The sequence below is a fragment of the Aythya fuligula genome, chromosome 10 (assembly GCF_009819795.1).
Source record: "Aythya fuligula isolate bAytFul2 chromosome 10, bAytFul2.pri, whole genome shotgun sequence".
NCBI classification, from domain to species: Eukaryota; Metazoa; Chordata; class Aves; order Anseriformes; family Anatidae; genus Aythya; species Aythya fuligula.
Window position 1 is genome coordinate 8,330,262 of NC_045568.1, and position 12,021 is coordinate 8,342,282.

Here is a 12,021-nt window from a genome sequence, read left to right on the forward strand (position 1 = left end):
TGCTATGGCAACAGCGGCCATGATGGTGGCTGGGGCCTTCACCGCGCCCTGGAGGCGCCCAGCACCGTGTGGGGGCACAACGGGGGGCACTGGGGGACACAGGGGGAACTGGGACAAGGGGGGACGACTTGGGGACACACACGGCGCACGCCCCGGCCGGCCCGGCTCCATCACTTCCAGCACACGATGATGTTGGGGTCATTCTCCAGGCGCTCATCCAGCTCCTTGTAGCTCATGCCTGGGGGGAAAAATGGGGTGCCTGGCATCAGTGCTGCGTGTTCCCTCCTCACACCTCATATCCCACCCCCCCTGAGCTCCTCCATCCCCACCTGGACCCCGTGTGCCACTCCTCTGGGGTTTAATGGCTCCGAAAGGTGAGGGGGGGAAACCCCAAAAGCACCCCCGGGCACGCAGCACCCCCTGCCCCACAGCTCCTCACCCGTCTTGCAGCAGATCTCGTCGTAGCTGTGGCAGCCCGTGTACAGCCGCGCTGGGTGGCTGCGCTCGTCCCGGGCCACCTTGACGGGGTATTTCTGCAGCCGCCGGATGAGCCCCTTCATCAAACCAAACTGGATGAGCCTCCTGGGGGGACCAGGGGAGAGAGGGACGCGATGCTCAGTCCCTAGACGTCTCCTCCATCCCCTGCCCGTTCCCCCAGCCCTCCCGCATCACGCCCCCGATGGGGCTCTGACCTCTCGTCCACCCTCTGCAGCTGCAGGGTGTAGCGGGAGATGAGGTCTCGCACCGTCGTGCCGGGGCTGAGGCCGCAGTAGAGCTGGAAAACGTCCCGGAGGCTGGCTCGTTTGTGCCCTGCGGGGACAAGACGCCGTCAGCTGCCACGGATGGGTCCCCGGGCACCAGTACGCCACGTGGGAGCAGCGTACCTGGCTTGGTGACGTAGGACAGGCACTCCTCCTGGAGGCACTTGTCGTCCACCAGGTCCTGGACCTTCGGCGTGGTGCAGTAGACGTTGGAGTACTGGGGAGCAAGGGACGAGCAGCTTGGTTTTGCCATGGCTCAGGAGGACGATGGGTGTCCCCCATGGGGCCACCCCACCCATGGCTGCCAGCTCACCTGGAGTATGGAGACGAGTGTGACGACCCCGTAGTACCTGCAGGGCAAGGGGAGAGGTGAGAGGGACACAAATCCCGGCCAGTTCCCTCCACCCTGAGTCAGGGCCGGCCTCATGCCCCTGTGCACTCACAGCAGGTTCTGCACAGCGATGCGCACCAGGTTCAGCTCCACGTCGGCTTCAGCAGAAATCTTCTGGACGTGCCGAAACCCATCGATGTAGGGCAGGATCTGAGAAGGGGAACAAGAGGTAACAGGTACCAAAATCATGAAGGAGGCACCCATAGCATCACCCCACTACCCACGAGGCTCCCCTGGCGTGCTCAGCGACCAGGTCACCAGCAGCACCGAGCACAGAAAGTGGGGAGCGCTGAGCTGTGCTGGGCACCACGGAGCTCTGGGGCAGCTCATGCCCTAAGCACCCTCCCCGCACGGACCTGCTGCGTGGTGAGGTCCCACTGGGAGTTGAAGAAGTCGTCCTTGTCCTGGGTGAAGACGGGCACGTCGTACTCCTGCACGATGGGGGGGTCCGGCCGCTGCTCGATCACCTTCAGGTGGATGGTGTTCGACTCATCTGGAAGGGAAGGAGCCTGAGTTCTTGCAGGAAGCCCTGCAGCTTGCAGCCAGCAGTCCCAGAACGCCTCCCAGCTACGTGGAGGAAGGTGGCTGTGGCCAGAAACCTCATCCCTCTGAGCCAGGCTGGCTCGGGCAGGCCCCAGCCGCGAGCACAAAGTGCCAGAAGCAGCGCAGGGCCGGCTGCTGCCTCTCAGCCCTGCTCTGCCCTCGCTGCCTGGCTGGGCTGCGCTGCAGCACCTACCTATGGGCAGGGTGCACTTTCCTTTGGCGTTCAGCTCCTCCAGCAGGATGGTCATGATGGGCACCAGCTTCTGTTTGCTCTCCTCGTTGGAGATGAAGCCGCTTTCCAGCTAAACAAGGCAGGAAGGAGGTCGAATCAGCTCCTCCCAGAGAGGTCACTGACTAAGGAGCTGCATGGCCCAGGTGCCACCTTCTGTCAGCCTGAGTGAGCCTTCCTTCTAGCAGAGCAACAAATTGAGCCAGGCTGCTGCTGGAATGTGCAGTGAAGACCCCGTACCACCACCAAAGCAAGAATCTTCCCAGGAAAAAATACAAAATAAAGCTGCAGAGCAAGAAGGAAGCAGGAGGCTGGGGAGCCCCCTGCTTGATTCAAGACCTGCAAGAGGAGAGGCCTGCTGAATGCTCAGGGAGAAGTTTGGGGACGTTTGTAACCCTTAAAATTCAGAACAGAACACAACACCATAATTCAAGTGGAAGGGAGCTACATCAAGGCCACGTGTGTGAGCACTTCAGGGCTAACCCAAAGTGAAAGCACGTTACTGAGGGTGTTATCCAATGTCCCTTGAGCACTGACAGCCATGGGGCATCCAGCACCTCTCCAGGAAGCCTGTCCCAGTGTTTGGCCACCCTTACGATAAAGAAATTTTCCTAATGACCAGCCTGAGCCTCCCCTGCTGCAGCTTTGTGCTGTTCCCATGCATCCTGACATCCGTTATTGGAGGAAGAGACCAGTGTCTACCTCTGCATTTCCCCTCCTCAGGGAGCTGCAGAAAGTCATGAGGTTGCCCTGGCCTCCTTTTCCCCAAACCAGACAACCGGAGTCTCCCCAGCCTCTCCTCACAGGATGTGCCCTACACCACTCTTATTGCCTCTTCTGGATGCTTTCAAGCACCTTTTAGACTGGGGAGCCCAGAACAATGCAATATGAAAGGTGAGACCACACCAGCACTGCACATAGTGGGACAACCCCATCTTTTGGCCGTCTGCCACCACCAGCACCCCGAGGTCCCTCCGTGTGTGGGTGCCAGCCCCACAGCACCCTCCTCAGCCACAAACCTGCCCCGGGGGCACCGCGGGGCAGGCTGAGGAGGGGGAGCCCTGGGGCTGACCTCCAGGGTGGTGAGGTAGCCGGCCAGCTTCTTGACGATGGGCTCCAGGGCGCAGGCCTTGGCTCGGGCGTCGCAGACGAAGCCGAGGTTGAAGAGCAGCGCGTTGCGGCTGTACTTCTTGTGCTCGATGCAGACGGGGCAGCCGATCAGCTTCTTCTCCATGGCCGTCCTAGGGGGAGGCAGCAGAGCCTGAGCCTGGAGCCCCATGGGGAGCAGGGTGGGCTGCCTCACCCCCCGGGGCCGCAGGCACTCACACAGTGATCAGCTTGTTCTGCAGCTCGGGCTTGGTGATGACGAACACCTGCACCGTGTCGAACAGCTCCCGGGAGATGAAATCCTCGGGCACCTGCGGAGACACAGGGAAGTGGTGGAGTCACCGTCCCTGGAGGTCTTCAAAAGACGTTTAGATGTGGAGCTTAGGGATATGGGTTAGTGGGGACTGCTAGCGTTAGGTCAGAGGTTGGACTCGATGATCTTGAGGTCTCTTCCAACCTAGAAATTCTGTGATTCTGGGATTCTGTGACAGCGCCCTGGCGACAGCGGAACGGACGAACCCCGGAACCAGCCCCGCGCGGTGCCTGTTTCCCCGCCGGACACATTTCCCCGCCGCACCGCGCTCCCACCCCTCCGCCGGGCCCCCTTGCGGTAGCGGTGTCCCCTCGCCGCGGGTCCCCCCGGGTGCCGCTCCCCCTTAGAACCGTTCCGCCTCGCTGCCGTTCCGCCCCCCCACCCCGGTGCCGCTCCCCTCCCTCCTTCCTCCCCTCCCCGGTACCGCCGCACCTGGTAGGTGATCTTGGGCCCCAGCGTGGGGTGGAACTCGCTGAAGAACACGCACTCAATCCTCCCACCCATGGCCGCCCCGCTGCCGGCCCGCCCCGCCCCGCTCCCTCCCCTCGGCGTCACGAAGGGCGGGCCTCAAGGGCGGGCACCACCCTTTCCACCCAATCACCGCGGCGGGCGCGCTGACTGACACCCGCTCCGCCCAATAGCCGCTCTCCGCTCACCCCCTCCCGCGACGCTGCCGCCCTCCCGGCTCCGCCATGTCGCTGCCGGCCGAGGGGGAGCCGCGGCTCCTCCGCTCCCTGCGCGCCGCCGCCGCCGCCGCCGCTCACGCCGCGTCCCTGGGGCTGCCCGCGGGGGTGGCCGCGCTGGCCCGGCCGGGCTCCAGTGAGTGCCGGGGGGGTGTGGGGAGGAGCGGGGAGGCCCCGAGCCGTGCCCCCGCCCCACGTCTCCGCTCCCCGCAGGCCTCTTCTCCTGGCACCCGCTGCTGATGGCGCTGGCGGTGAGTGGGGGGCGGCGGGGCCGGGCCCGGGGGGCGCCTCAGGGCCCCGCTGAGCCTCCCTCCCTCCCCCCTCCCCGCCGCTCCCCTCCTCAGTTCTCGCTGCTGCTGACCCAGGCGCTCTTGGTCTTCTCGCCCGAGGCCTCCCCGCTGCGCTCGCTGTCCCGCAAGGCCAAGGTGCGGGCGCACTGGGCCCTGCAGGTGCTGGCGCTGCTGTGCGCGCTGCTGGGGCTGGCGCTGGTGGCGTACCACAAGGAGCTGCAGGGCAAGGGGCACTTCCACACCTGGCACGGCCGCGCCGGGCTGCTGGCGGTGCTGTACGCCAGCGGGCAGAGCCTCGGCGGGCTGCTGCTGCTCTACCCGAAGCTGGCGAGGGGCTGGCCGCCGGGGAAACTGAGGTTGTACCACGCCACGGCGGGGCTGGTGGGCTACCTGCTGGGCTGCGCCAGCCTGGTGCTGGGCATGTGCTCGCTCTGGTTCACCGCCGCCGTCAGCGGCGCCGCCTGGTACCTGGCCGTGCTCTGCCCGCTCCTCAGCAGCCTGGTGGTGATGAACCAGGTGAGCAACGCCTACCTGTACCGCAAGCGGAGCCAGCACTGAGCCTCTCCCGTGAGTCCCGTGCAGCGGCTGGGACGTGCCCCAGAGCTGGGGATGCCGCCGGTCCCCGGCCGTGGGCAGGGGAGGGTCGGGGATCCCTGCTCCTTCCCCCTCCCTCCCTGTCCATGCACAAATTCCCGTGCCGCGGGGTTACCTGCGGCGAGGTTTCGGCCTGGCGGGGGCCGCGGGGTGTTTTGCAGCCTGCCGGGGGCCGGCTCGTCCTCCCACGGGTGCATGGAACAGCGCAAGCACAGGAGGGACCTCAGCAGGCAGCTGCACGGGCTCCTGTCCTCAGCACAGCCCCGGGTGGGAGCTGGTGGCAGGGCCTGGGGACGGTTCCTGGAGCAGAGCGACCCTCGGGGAGGCTGGAAGCCACCGCAGCACCTCTCCTCCCGCCACAGCCCGCAGCCTTCCCGGCCCCAGCGTCGCAGTGCTCCGTGGGCCACGCTGGGACGGCCCCGGGGCTGCTCCCCAACGTGCTCCTGGCAGGGCCGGAGAGCTGGGAGCAGCGCCCGAGCTGGGAAACTCTTCTGTATCTAGAGCTTTTATTCAATAAAGATTTCAGGCAGCTACAGCGTGGCACGGCCTCCTTACTGCCCCAGAGAAAGGGCCAAACTGAAGCCCCCGAGCACCCAAAACGGCACCAGCCACAGGTGGGTGGTCGGCAGGGCCCCTGCAGATCCCTGGCACCGAGCAGCCCCTGTTTGGGGAGAAAACTCCTCCTCGAGGCACGGCTCGGTGCCCTGGCTGCGGCGTGGAGAGGCCAACGACTGCTCTTTCAAAGAACTGTTTATTGATACCGAAACGTCTGTGTTTTCCCTGGGTGACAAAACCTTCCCGCGTGGTCCTTTAGAAAAATAAACTCGCGCCGCCGCGGGCTGCGGCCCAGAGCCCGGGGCGAGGAGCTCTGGGGAGCAGCCTCTCCCTCCCTCGCCAAGGACAGCCCGGCCACGCGGAGGGAGCAGGACAGAAGGGGGAGCCCGTTTCTACTTGAAGGAGAGAAACCCGGTGCCAGAGGAAGCAGCTTGTGTGCCCCGCTGTAAAAATTAATTCCAGCTTCTAGGATAATCTGGCAAACGGATTAGTGGAGCGGCAGCTGAGGGCACCAGCCCCTGCTGGGGCAATGCTGCAGCAGGAGAGGAAACAGAGGAGAGCCAACGCCACGGAATGAACGCCACGGGGCCGGGGCCGATCCCCGCTCCGGGTGCTGGCCCCACGTGGGAGCTCCGTCGGCCTCCTGCCGGGGCGGAGGGAAGGAGGGTGGGAACGGGCAGAGGACTCCGCAAAGCCCCCCGAGCCTTCCCATTCCCAAGATCAGGAACCAAACGAAATCGAGAAAGGAGAAAACGAAGTTTCGAGTGCAGAGAAGCGAGGAAGCGCGGTGCCACTCGCTGACTTGGCTCCCCGGGTGCCCAGGAGGTCCCTTCGCGGCCTCGGAGCAGGGGTCAGCCTGCGCGGACCGGCCCAAGGTCTCCCTCCGGAACAAAGCTCCCGGCGTGGGCATCCACATCCACGCTGGGGGGGCAGCGAGAGGCAGAGCCCCACGGCGCTCAGGCCCTCGGCGCTGGGCTGAGGCAGCCCCTGTCCCCGGGCCGGGAGCGTCCCCGCAGGCAGCGTCCCCATGCGGGCGTTGGCGTCTCTCCCGCGGAGCTGGGCAGGGAGGACGGGGCCGGCAGGGCCGCAGCTCACGGCTGGGACGGGGCGTCCTCAAAGCTGATCAGGCTGCTCTCGTGGCCGGCCGCCTTCCCCGCCGCGGTGGATTCGGTGGGCAGCGGGCCCTCGCTCTTCACCACCACCTCCTCCTCCTCGTCCTCCATGCTGGGCCACGCCGTCTGGTCCTCCACGCGCTTCAGCCGCTCGTTCAGCGCCTTCAGGGCCAGCTGCCTGTGGGGTAAAAGCGGGTGGACAGCGGGGTGAGGGACGGACAGGGAGCGTGGTACCCGCTCTTCCCCTCTCCTCTCATCCCATGCACAGTCCCGTGGCGGGGGGAGCAGCGACCAGCACCCACGGGCTGCCCGAGCTGGGGCCGTGGCAGAGGAGGGGAAGCCAAACAGAGGCACTGAGGCGTGACGTGCAGAGCTCCCTCACCACGTGCTGTGCTTGGGGGCTGCTCCAGAAGCGGAGGGGAGCGAGGCGAGCAGCGAGCTGGCGCCTCACCCCGTGACCGAGCTGCCGCTGCACGTGCAGGAGGGCCGGGTCACGGCGCTGACTCAGCTCGCCTCCTGCTGCGCCACGGTGGCGGGGAGGACATGGCAGCAGGAACCGCGCCCCGCTGCCCGACACACCCTTTCCCCAGGACCCCCCGCTTGGCCCCAGTGCTGTGATTTTGGCTTGGGAAGCGGGCGGGCAGCTTGCAGCGGGTGCGTGCCAGCAGGCGGCCCCATGGAGGAGGCTCCCCTCAGCGCCCTGACCCCAAATCCCCCCCGGGGCCCACAGCAGCGCGGGGCCGGTGTTACCTTCTCCTCTCGGCGTCCTGGGGGTCCGTTCCCGGCAGGCTGATGGTGATGGAGGAGGGGGCGCCCACGTCGTAGCGCTTCACCGTCTTCCGGCAGAGCCTCACCTTGACCAGCAGCCCGTACACCAGGTTGGCCGCCAGCCCCACGGCGGGCTGCAGGATCTCGGGGAAGAAGGTGGCGAAGGCGAAGTGGTCGGACATATCCCCGCGGCCCCGGCTGTGCCGCTGGTAGAAGCGCAGGTAGACCCAGCTGGACAGCAGCCCGAAGCCGTAGGACACCAGCGCGGCGCTCTCCACCAGGGCGGCCAGCCGCAGCCCGGCCAGCAGCAGCAGCAGCAGCGTGGGCGCCGCCTTCACCCTCACCTGCGGCACCCGCAGCACCGTGCTGTCGCCCATCGTCTGCTTCAGCGCCACCAGCACCCCCGCCAGGAAGCCGGGCGCGCCGTGGATGCGCACCTCGAACAGGTAGGCCAGGCGGAAGGTGGCGGCGTAGGCCAGGCAGTAGGCGCAGGCCCCCAGCAGCCCCACGGCCGCGTTGACGGCGGCGTAGAACAGCAGCAGCTCCAGCGCCCCCCACAGCGGCTCCAGCAGCCGCCCGGCCGCCGCCACCGTGCCCAGGCTGAGCGCCACGCCGGCCGCCCGCCGCTCCACCAGCCCGTGGGTCAGCAGCGTCCACAGGCGGCAGCCGGGCGGCAGCAGCAGCCCCGGGGTCACCGCCAGCCCCGAGGCCGTGTCCAGGCCGAAGGACAGCGCGTACAGCAGCACCACGGCGCCGCTCAGCGCCTTCACCACCACGCTGCTGCCGCCCAGCGCCCGGGCCAGCTGCTGCCGGGAGACCGGCACGAAGCGCCGCATGGCGGGGCCGGACCCCCCCCCGGTAAAGCACCGGGCCCGGTCCCGGTCCCAGGCCCTGCCCTGCCCGCCCCGGCCCGGCCCCGGCGCCGCTCGGCCCCCGTCAGGCCCCGCCGCTGGGCCAGGCCGGGCGCGGACAAACAGAGGAAGTGCGCATGCGCGGGGTGGGGAGGGGGGGAGGGAGGGGTGGGAGGGGTGTGGGGAGGGGAGGGGTTTGGGGAGGGGGCGGGGATTAGGGAGGGAGGGGCGGGGCGTGATGAGGGAGGGGGCGGGGCGAGGAGGGGAGCCACGCCCACTGGGAGGGTGGGGGGAGGGGAATGGGGACATGGGGACATGGACATAGGGACATGGGACACAGGGGGGGACGGGCACATATATGGGGACATGGGGACGTGGGGACTTGGATAGGGGGACACGGGCATATGGGGGACACAGGGGGCACAGGGGACATGGGACAAGTGTGATGTGGGTATGGGGGACATGGGATGTAGGTATGGGGGACGCGGACACGGGACATGGATGTTGGGGACATGGGCATGGGGACATGGGATGAGTATGGGATGGACATGGGGGCACAGGGGGTGTAGGTATGGGGGATATGGGTATGGGGGACACAGGTACAGGGGACAGACACGGGGACATGGACACAGGGACAGGGGCATGGGGACATGGACATATGGGGGACATGGACATGGGGGATGTGGACATGGGGGATGTGGTATGGGGGACACAGGGGACACAGGATACGGGATGAGTAAGATATGAACATGGGGGCACAGGGGACATAGATATGGGGGATGCGGACACAGGGGACGTGGCCATGGGGGACATGGGGACACAGGAAGGGACACGGGGGACACAGGGAACATGGTACGGGGTTTGGGGGATGTGGTTTGGGGGCACAGGTGGGCATGGGGTGGTTGCCCCGGGGGGACACGGACACGGGGGACATGGGGGAGTCATGGGGGACGTGGGCATGGGACGGGGAGAGGGGACACACAGGGGACACGGCCCCACGGGACACGGGGACGAGGGGACACAGGGCTGGGGGGAGCCCGGGGGCCCTGCCCACGGCCTCACAAACCCACCCGTGCCCTGCCCGCGTCCCCCCCAGTCCCTGCTGTGTCCCCCAGGCCCCGGCACAGCGAGGGGACACAACGGGGTCCCTGTCCCCCCCCCCCCCCAAAGGGAAATGACGCAGCCACCGCCTGTGAAGTGAAAATATGAACATTATTTAATAACTGAGTCTCTGTAATAAACCATTTGAAAATATTTTACAAGGAGTCACACGCACAATATCTTACAAATCGTCTGTTTGTTGGTTTTTTTTTTTTGGGGGGGGGTAGTTTTCCGACTCTTCTGTACAAAAAAAAAAAAAAAGAAAAAAAAAATTAAAATAAATTAAAGGAAACTAATTTAAAAAAAAAAAAAAAACAAAAAACAAAAAACAACCCAAAGCCTTTTGGATGAGCAGAGAGAAGCTTTCGGGGTGGGGAAGGGGCAGGCCACGGCCCCGGTTGGCGGGGCGGGGGCCGTGCCGTCCCCCCCGCTCCTGGATTTTACCGCAAAGGAGGCTACATGTGCATATTTATAGGGTCTGTATAGTGGCGGGGGGCTCGCGCAGCACCTAACTAGACTACAGCAGTACACACACTCCCGGTAACACAGAGCCATCTGTTCAAACACGGGTCCCAGAGACAGTAACCAAACACACACTGAGAAAGCTACAAGCGGAATGACCATTAATTAACCCCAGCGCTAATTAGCGCCTCCACGGCCCCCTCCCCGCCGTCCCCGGTGGTCCGTGGGTTTGCTCCTGTCCCCCCCATCCCTCCCATCCCTCCCACCCCAAAAAAAAAACCCTATGACCGTGGGGCTGGAGCTGGGGGCACCCAGCGGGGACCTGGTGGCACCCGGCACGGCCCCGCTGGGGACACGGGCGGCTTGGGGACAGGCGGCATGTCCCTTTGGGGACACACAGCACGTCCCTTTTGGGGTCACACAGCTTGTCCCACTGGGGACACACAGCGTGTCCTTTTGGGGATGCATAGCACACCCCATTTGGGGACACACAGCTTGTCCCATCTGGGGACACACGGCGCATCCCCTTTGGGGACACACGTCCCGTCCCGCTTGGGGACACACAGCGCGTCCCTTGGGGGCCCGGTCCCGCTGGCCGGCACGCGGTTTCTTTGGCAGGGCGGGACGGAGGGGCCGAGCAGGGCTGGGGCGGGCGGACGGGGAAGGGTTTCACAGTGATCTGCAGAACGGAAAAGAAAAAAAAAAAAAAAGTACTTTTTTTTTTTTGGGGTTTTTTTTTTTTTTTTTTTTTTCCTCCTTTTTCACCCCCATTTCTGTGCCCAAGGATGAATGAGAGCAGATGAGCTGAGAGCGGGGACCGTGGGCTCGGCCCCGTCCCGGCAAAGGCGACGCCTGGCTCCCCGCAGGGACGCTGCCACCCGCCGCTGTCCTCCCGCACGCCCGGGGGGCCGGGTACCCCCCCGATAAATCATACCGACCGTCTCCATCACCTTCCCTATTTTCAGGTTATATTTTTTCCCCCCTCTTTTTTTTTTTTTTTTCTCGTTTTTTTTTTTTTGTTGTTGTTGTTTTTCCCCACGTGTCCTCGTCGCTGGCCACAAACGCCGTCGTCGTTCTCCAGGCTGAAACTCAACGTAGAAAGATCTGGTTTAAAATCTTCAGGCTAAAAAAATAGGCGAGGGACCAGGGGGGGGGAGAAGGATGATGCGGTGTGGGGGGGGGGCACAAGGCGGGGGCTTTCTGAGTCCGAGCGGCCGGGGCGGCCGGACGCCCTCCTGGTTTTTTTTGGGGGGGCCCCTGCCCGCACCCCGGCTCTTCTTTGGATGCGGCCGTGGGGAGCGCAGGGGAGGGGGCGTCCCTGGGGCTGAGGGGGGTCCCCAGGGAGGTGGCTCCCGTCCCGCCGGGGCCTCGGGAGGGGATGGAGATGGAGGCTGAGAGAACAGGAGGGCGGCAGGCGCGGGTTAAAGGCAGGCGGCCGGGGGCAGCGGGTGCCGGCTGGCGCTGGAGTAGAGGAGCAGCAGCTGCAGGGAGAGCAGGACCCCGAGGGAGGGGGCGAAGGAAGCCCCTCGGCCGCAGTCTGAGGTATCTTCCTGGGGGGGCAAAGGGAGAGCGTCCGTGGGGCATCCCCGGAGCTGCCGCCGAGCCCCAGGGGCACCCGATGTGACCCCGCTGTGCCTCGTCCCCTGCCCCCACCCCCCAGACCCCCACGGTGCTGCCCACCAAGACCCCCACGGCTCCGCTCCCCCAGGGTCCCCCCAGGGCTCCGATCTCCCCCCGGGGATCCCTCCACAGCTCCATTTTTCCCCCAGGAGGTCACCCCATGGCTCAGCCCCCCCCAGGGATCCCCCAGAGCTCTGCTCCCCTCCCCGTGGGCAGCCCCCCGCCCCGATCCCTCCCTCCCCGCGCCCCCCACGTACGGTTGCATTGTAGTCGAAGCAGATGTGGGGACCTTTCCGGTAGCGGGGCCTGTCCACCAGCTCACACTGGTTCGGGTCTCTCGGGGGAGCTTCGCGGGTCAAGGAAACGACGGGGACCAGGGTGGCGGTGGCGGGGACGACCTCAACCACGGGGCAGCCCCCCCCCGACCCCACACCCCCCCTACGCCCCCCCAAAGGATACCCCTGACCTCCGCCTGCAGCAGCTTGACGGACTCGCACTGGCTGCAGAGGGGCTTGTCGGCCACCACGAAGAGCAGGTTGGTGTTGGCCAGCCTCTGCGCGTGGAACAGCCTGGGGGGACGTGAGGTTGGTCACCATCCTGTCCCCAAAGCCCACGGGGCCACGCAGCCCCCCAGCTGCGGG

At 65.8% G+C, this 12,021-nt stretch overlaps 4 protein-coding genes across 9 annotated transcripts in view; 1 reads left to right on the top strand and 3 right to left on the bottom strand.

Annotated features, from left to right (window-relative positions):
- Positions 1–6: 6 nt before the first annotated feature.
- NPRL2 (NPR2 like, GATOR1 complex subunit) lies at positions 7–3,849 on the bottom strand. Its single transcript, XM_032194069.1, has 11 exons — positions 3,777–3,849; positions 3,251–3,342; positions 2,997–3,165; positions 1,889–1,997; positions 1,509–1,645; positions 1,205–1,302; positions 1,075–1,111; positions 885–978; positions 693–810; positions 440–582; positions 7–238 (listed from the first exon to the last, which is right to left on the bottom strand). The coding sequence occupies exons 1-11, from the start codon at positions 3,846–3,848 to the stop codon at positions 171–173; spliced, it is 1,137 nt and encodes a 378-aa protein (XP_032049960.1). The 5' UTR covers position 3,849; the 3' UTR covers positions 7–170.
- A 187-nt stretch (positions 3,850–4,036) lies between these two features.
- LOC116493229 (cytochrome b561 domain-containing protein 2) lies at positions 4,037–5,437 on the top strand. Of its 2 annotated transcripts, XM_032194424.1 has the most exons (3): positions 4,037–4,163; positions 4,241–4,278; positions 4,372–5,437. In XM_032194424.1, exons 1-3 carry the CDS (start codon positions 4,037–4,039, stop codon positions 4,873–4,875), a joined length of 669 nt encoding a protein of 222 aa, XP_032050315.1. In that variant the 3' UTR covers positions 4,876–5,437. The 2 variants fall into 2 exon arrangements, with proteins under 2 accessions (XP_032050315.1, XP_032050314.1); XM_032194423.1 differs by having other exon boundaries at positions 4,241–5,437.
- A 206-nt stretch (positions 5,438–5,643) lies between these two features.
- TMEM115 (transmembrane protein 115) lies at positions 5,644–8,216 on the bottom strand. The gene is made up of 2 exons (XM_032194422.1): positions 7,329–8,216; positions 5,644–6,756 (listed from the first exon to the last, which is right to left on the bottom strand). The coding sequence occupies exons 1-2, from the start codon at positions 8,180–8,182 to the stop codon at positions 6,558–6,560; spliced, it is 1,053 nt and encodes a 350-aa protein (XP_032050313.1). The 5' UTR covers positions 8,183–8,216; the 3' UTR covers positions 5,644–6,557.
- A 2,549-nt stretch (positions 8,217–10,765) lies between these two features.
- The window catches only part of CACNA2D2 (calcium voltage-gated channel auxiliary subunit alpha2delta 2), a 168,781-nt gene continuing 167,525 nt past the window's right edge, over positions 10,766–12,021 (bottom strand). For all 5 annotated transcript variants that reach the window (XM_032193971.1, XM_032193969.1, XM_032193970.1 and 2 more), the window contains 3 exons: positions 11,840–11,949; positions 11,638–11,726; positions 10,766–11,310 (listed from right to left, as the gene is read on the bottom strand). In XM_032193971.1, the coding sequence (XP_032049862.1) occupies positions 11,182–11,310; positions 11,638–11,726; positions 11,840–11,949 (328 nt within the window). In that variant the 3' untranslated portion in view covers positions 10,766–11,181. The remainder of the gene's footprint in view (positions 11,311–11,637; positions 11,727–11,839; positions 11,950–12,021) is intronic.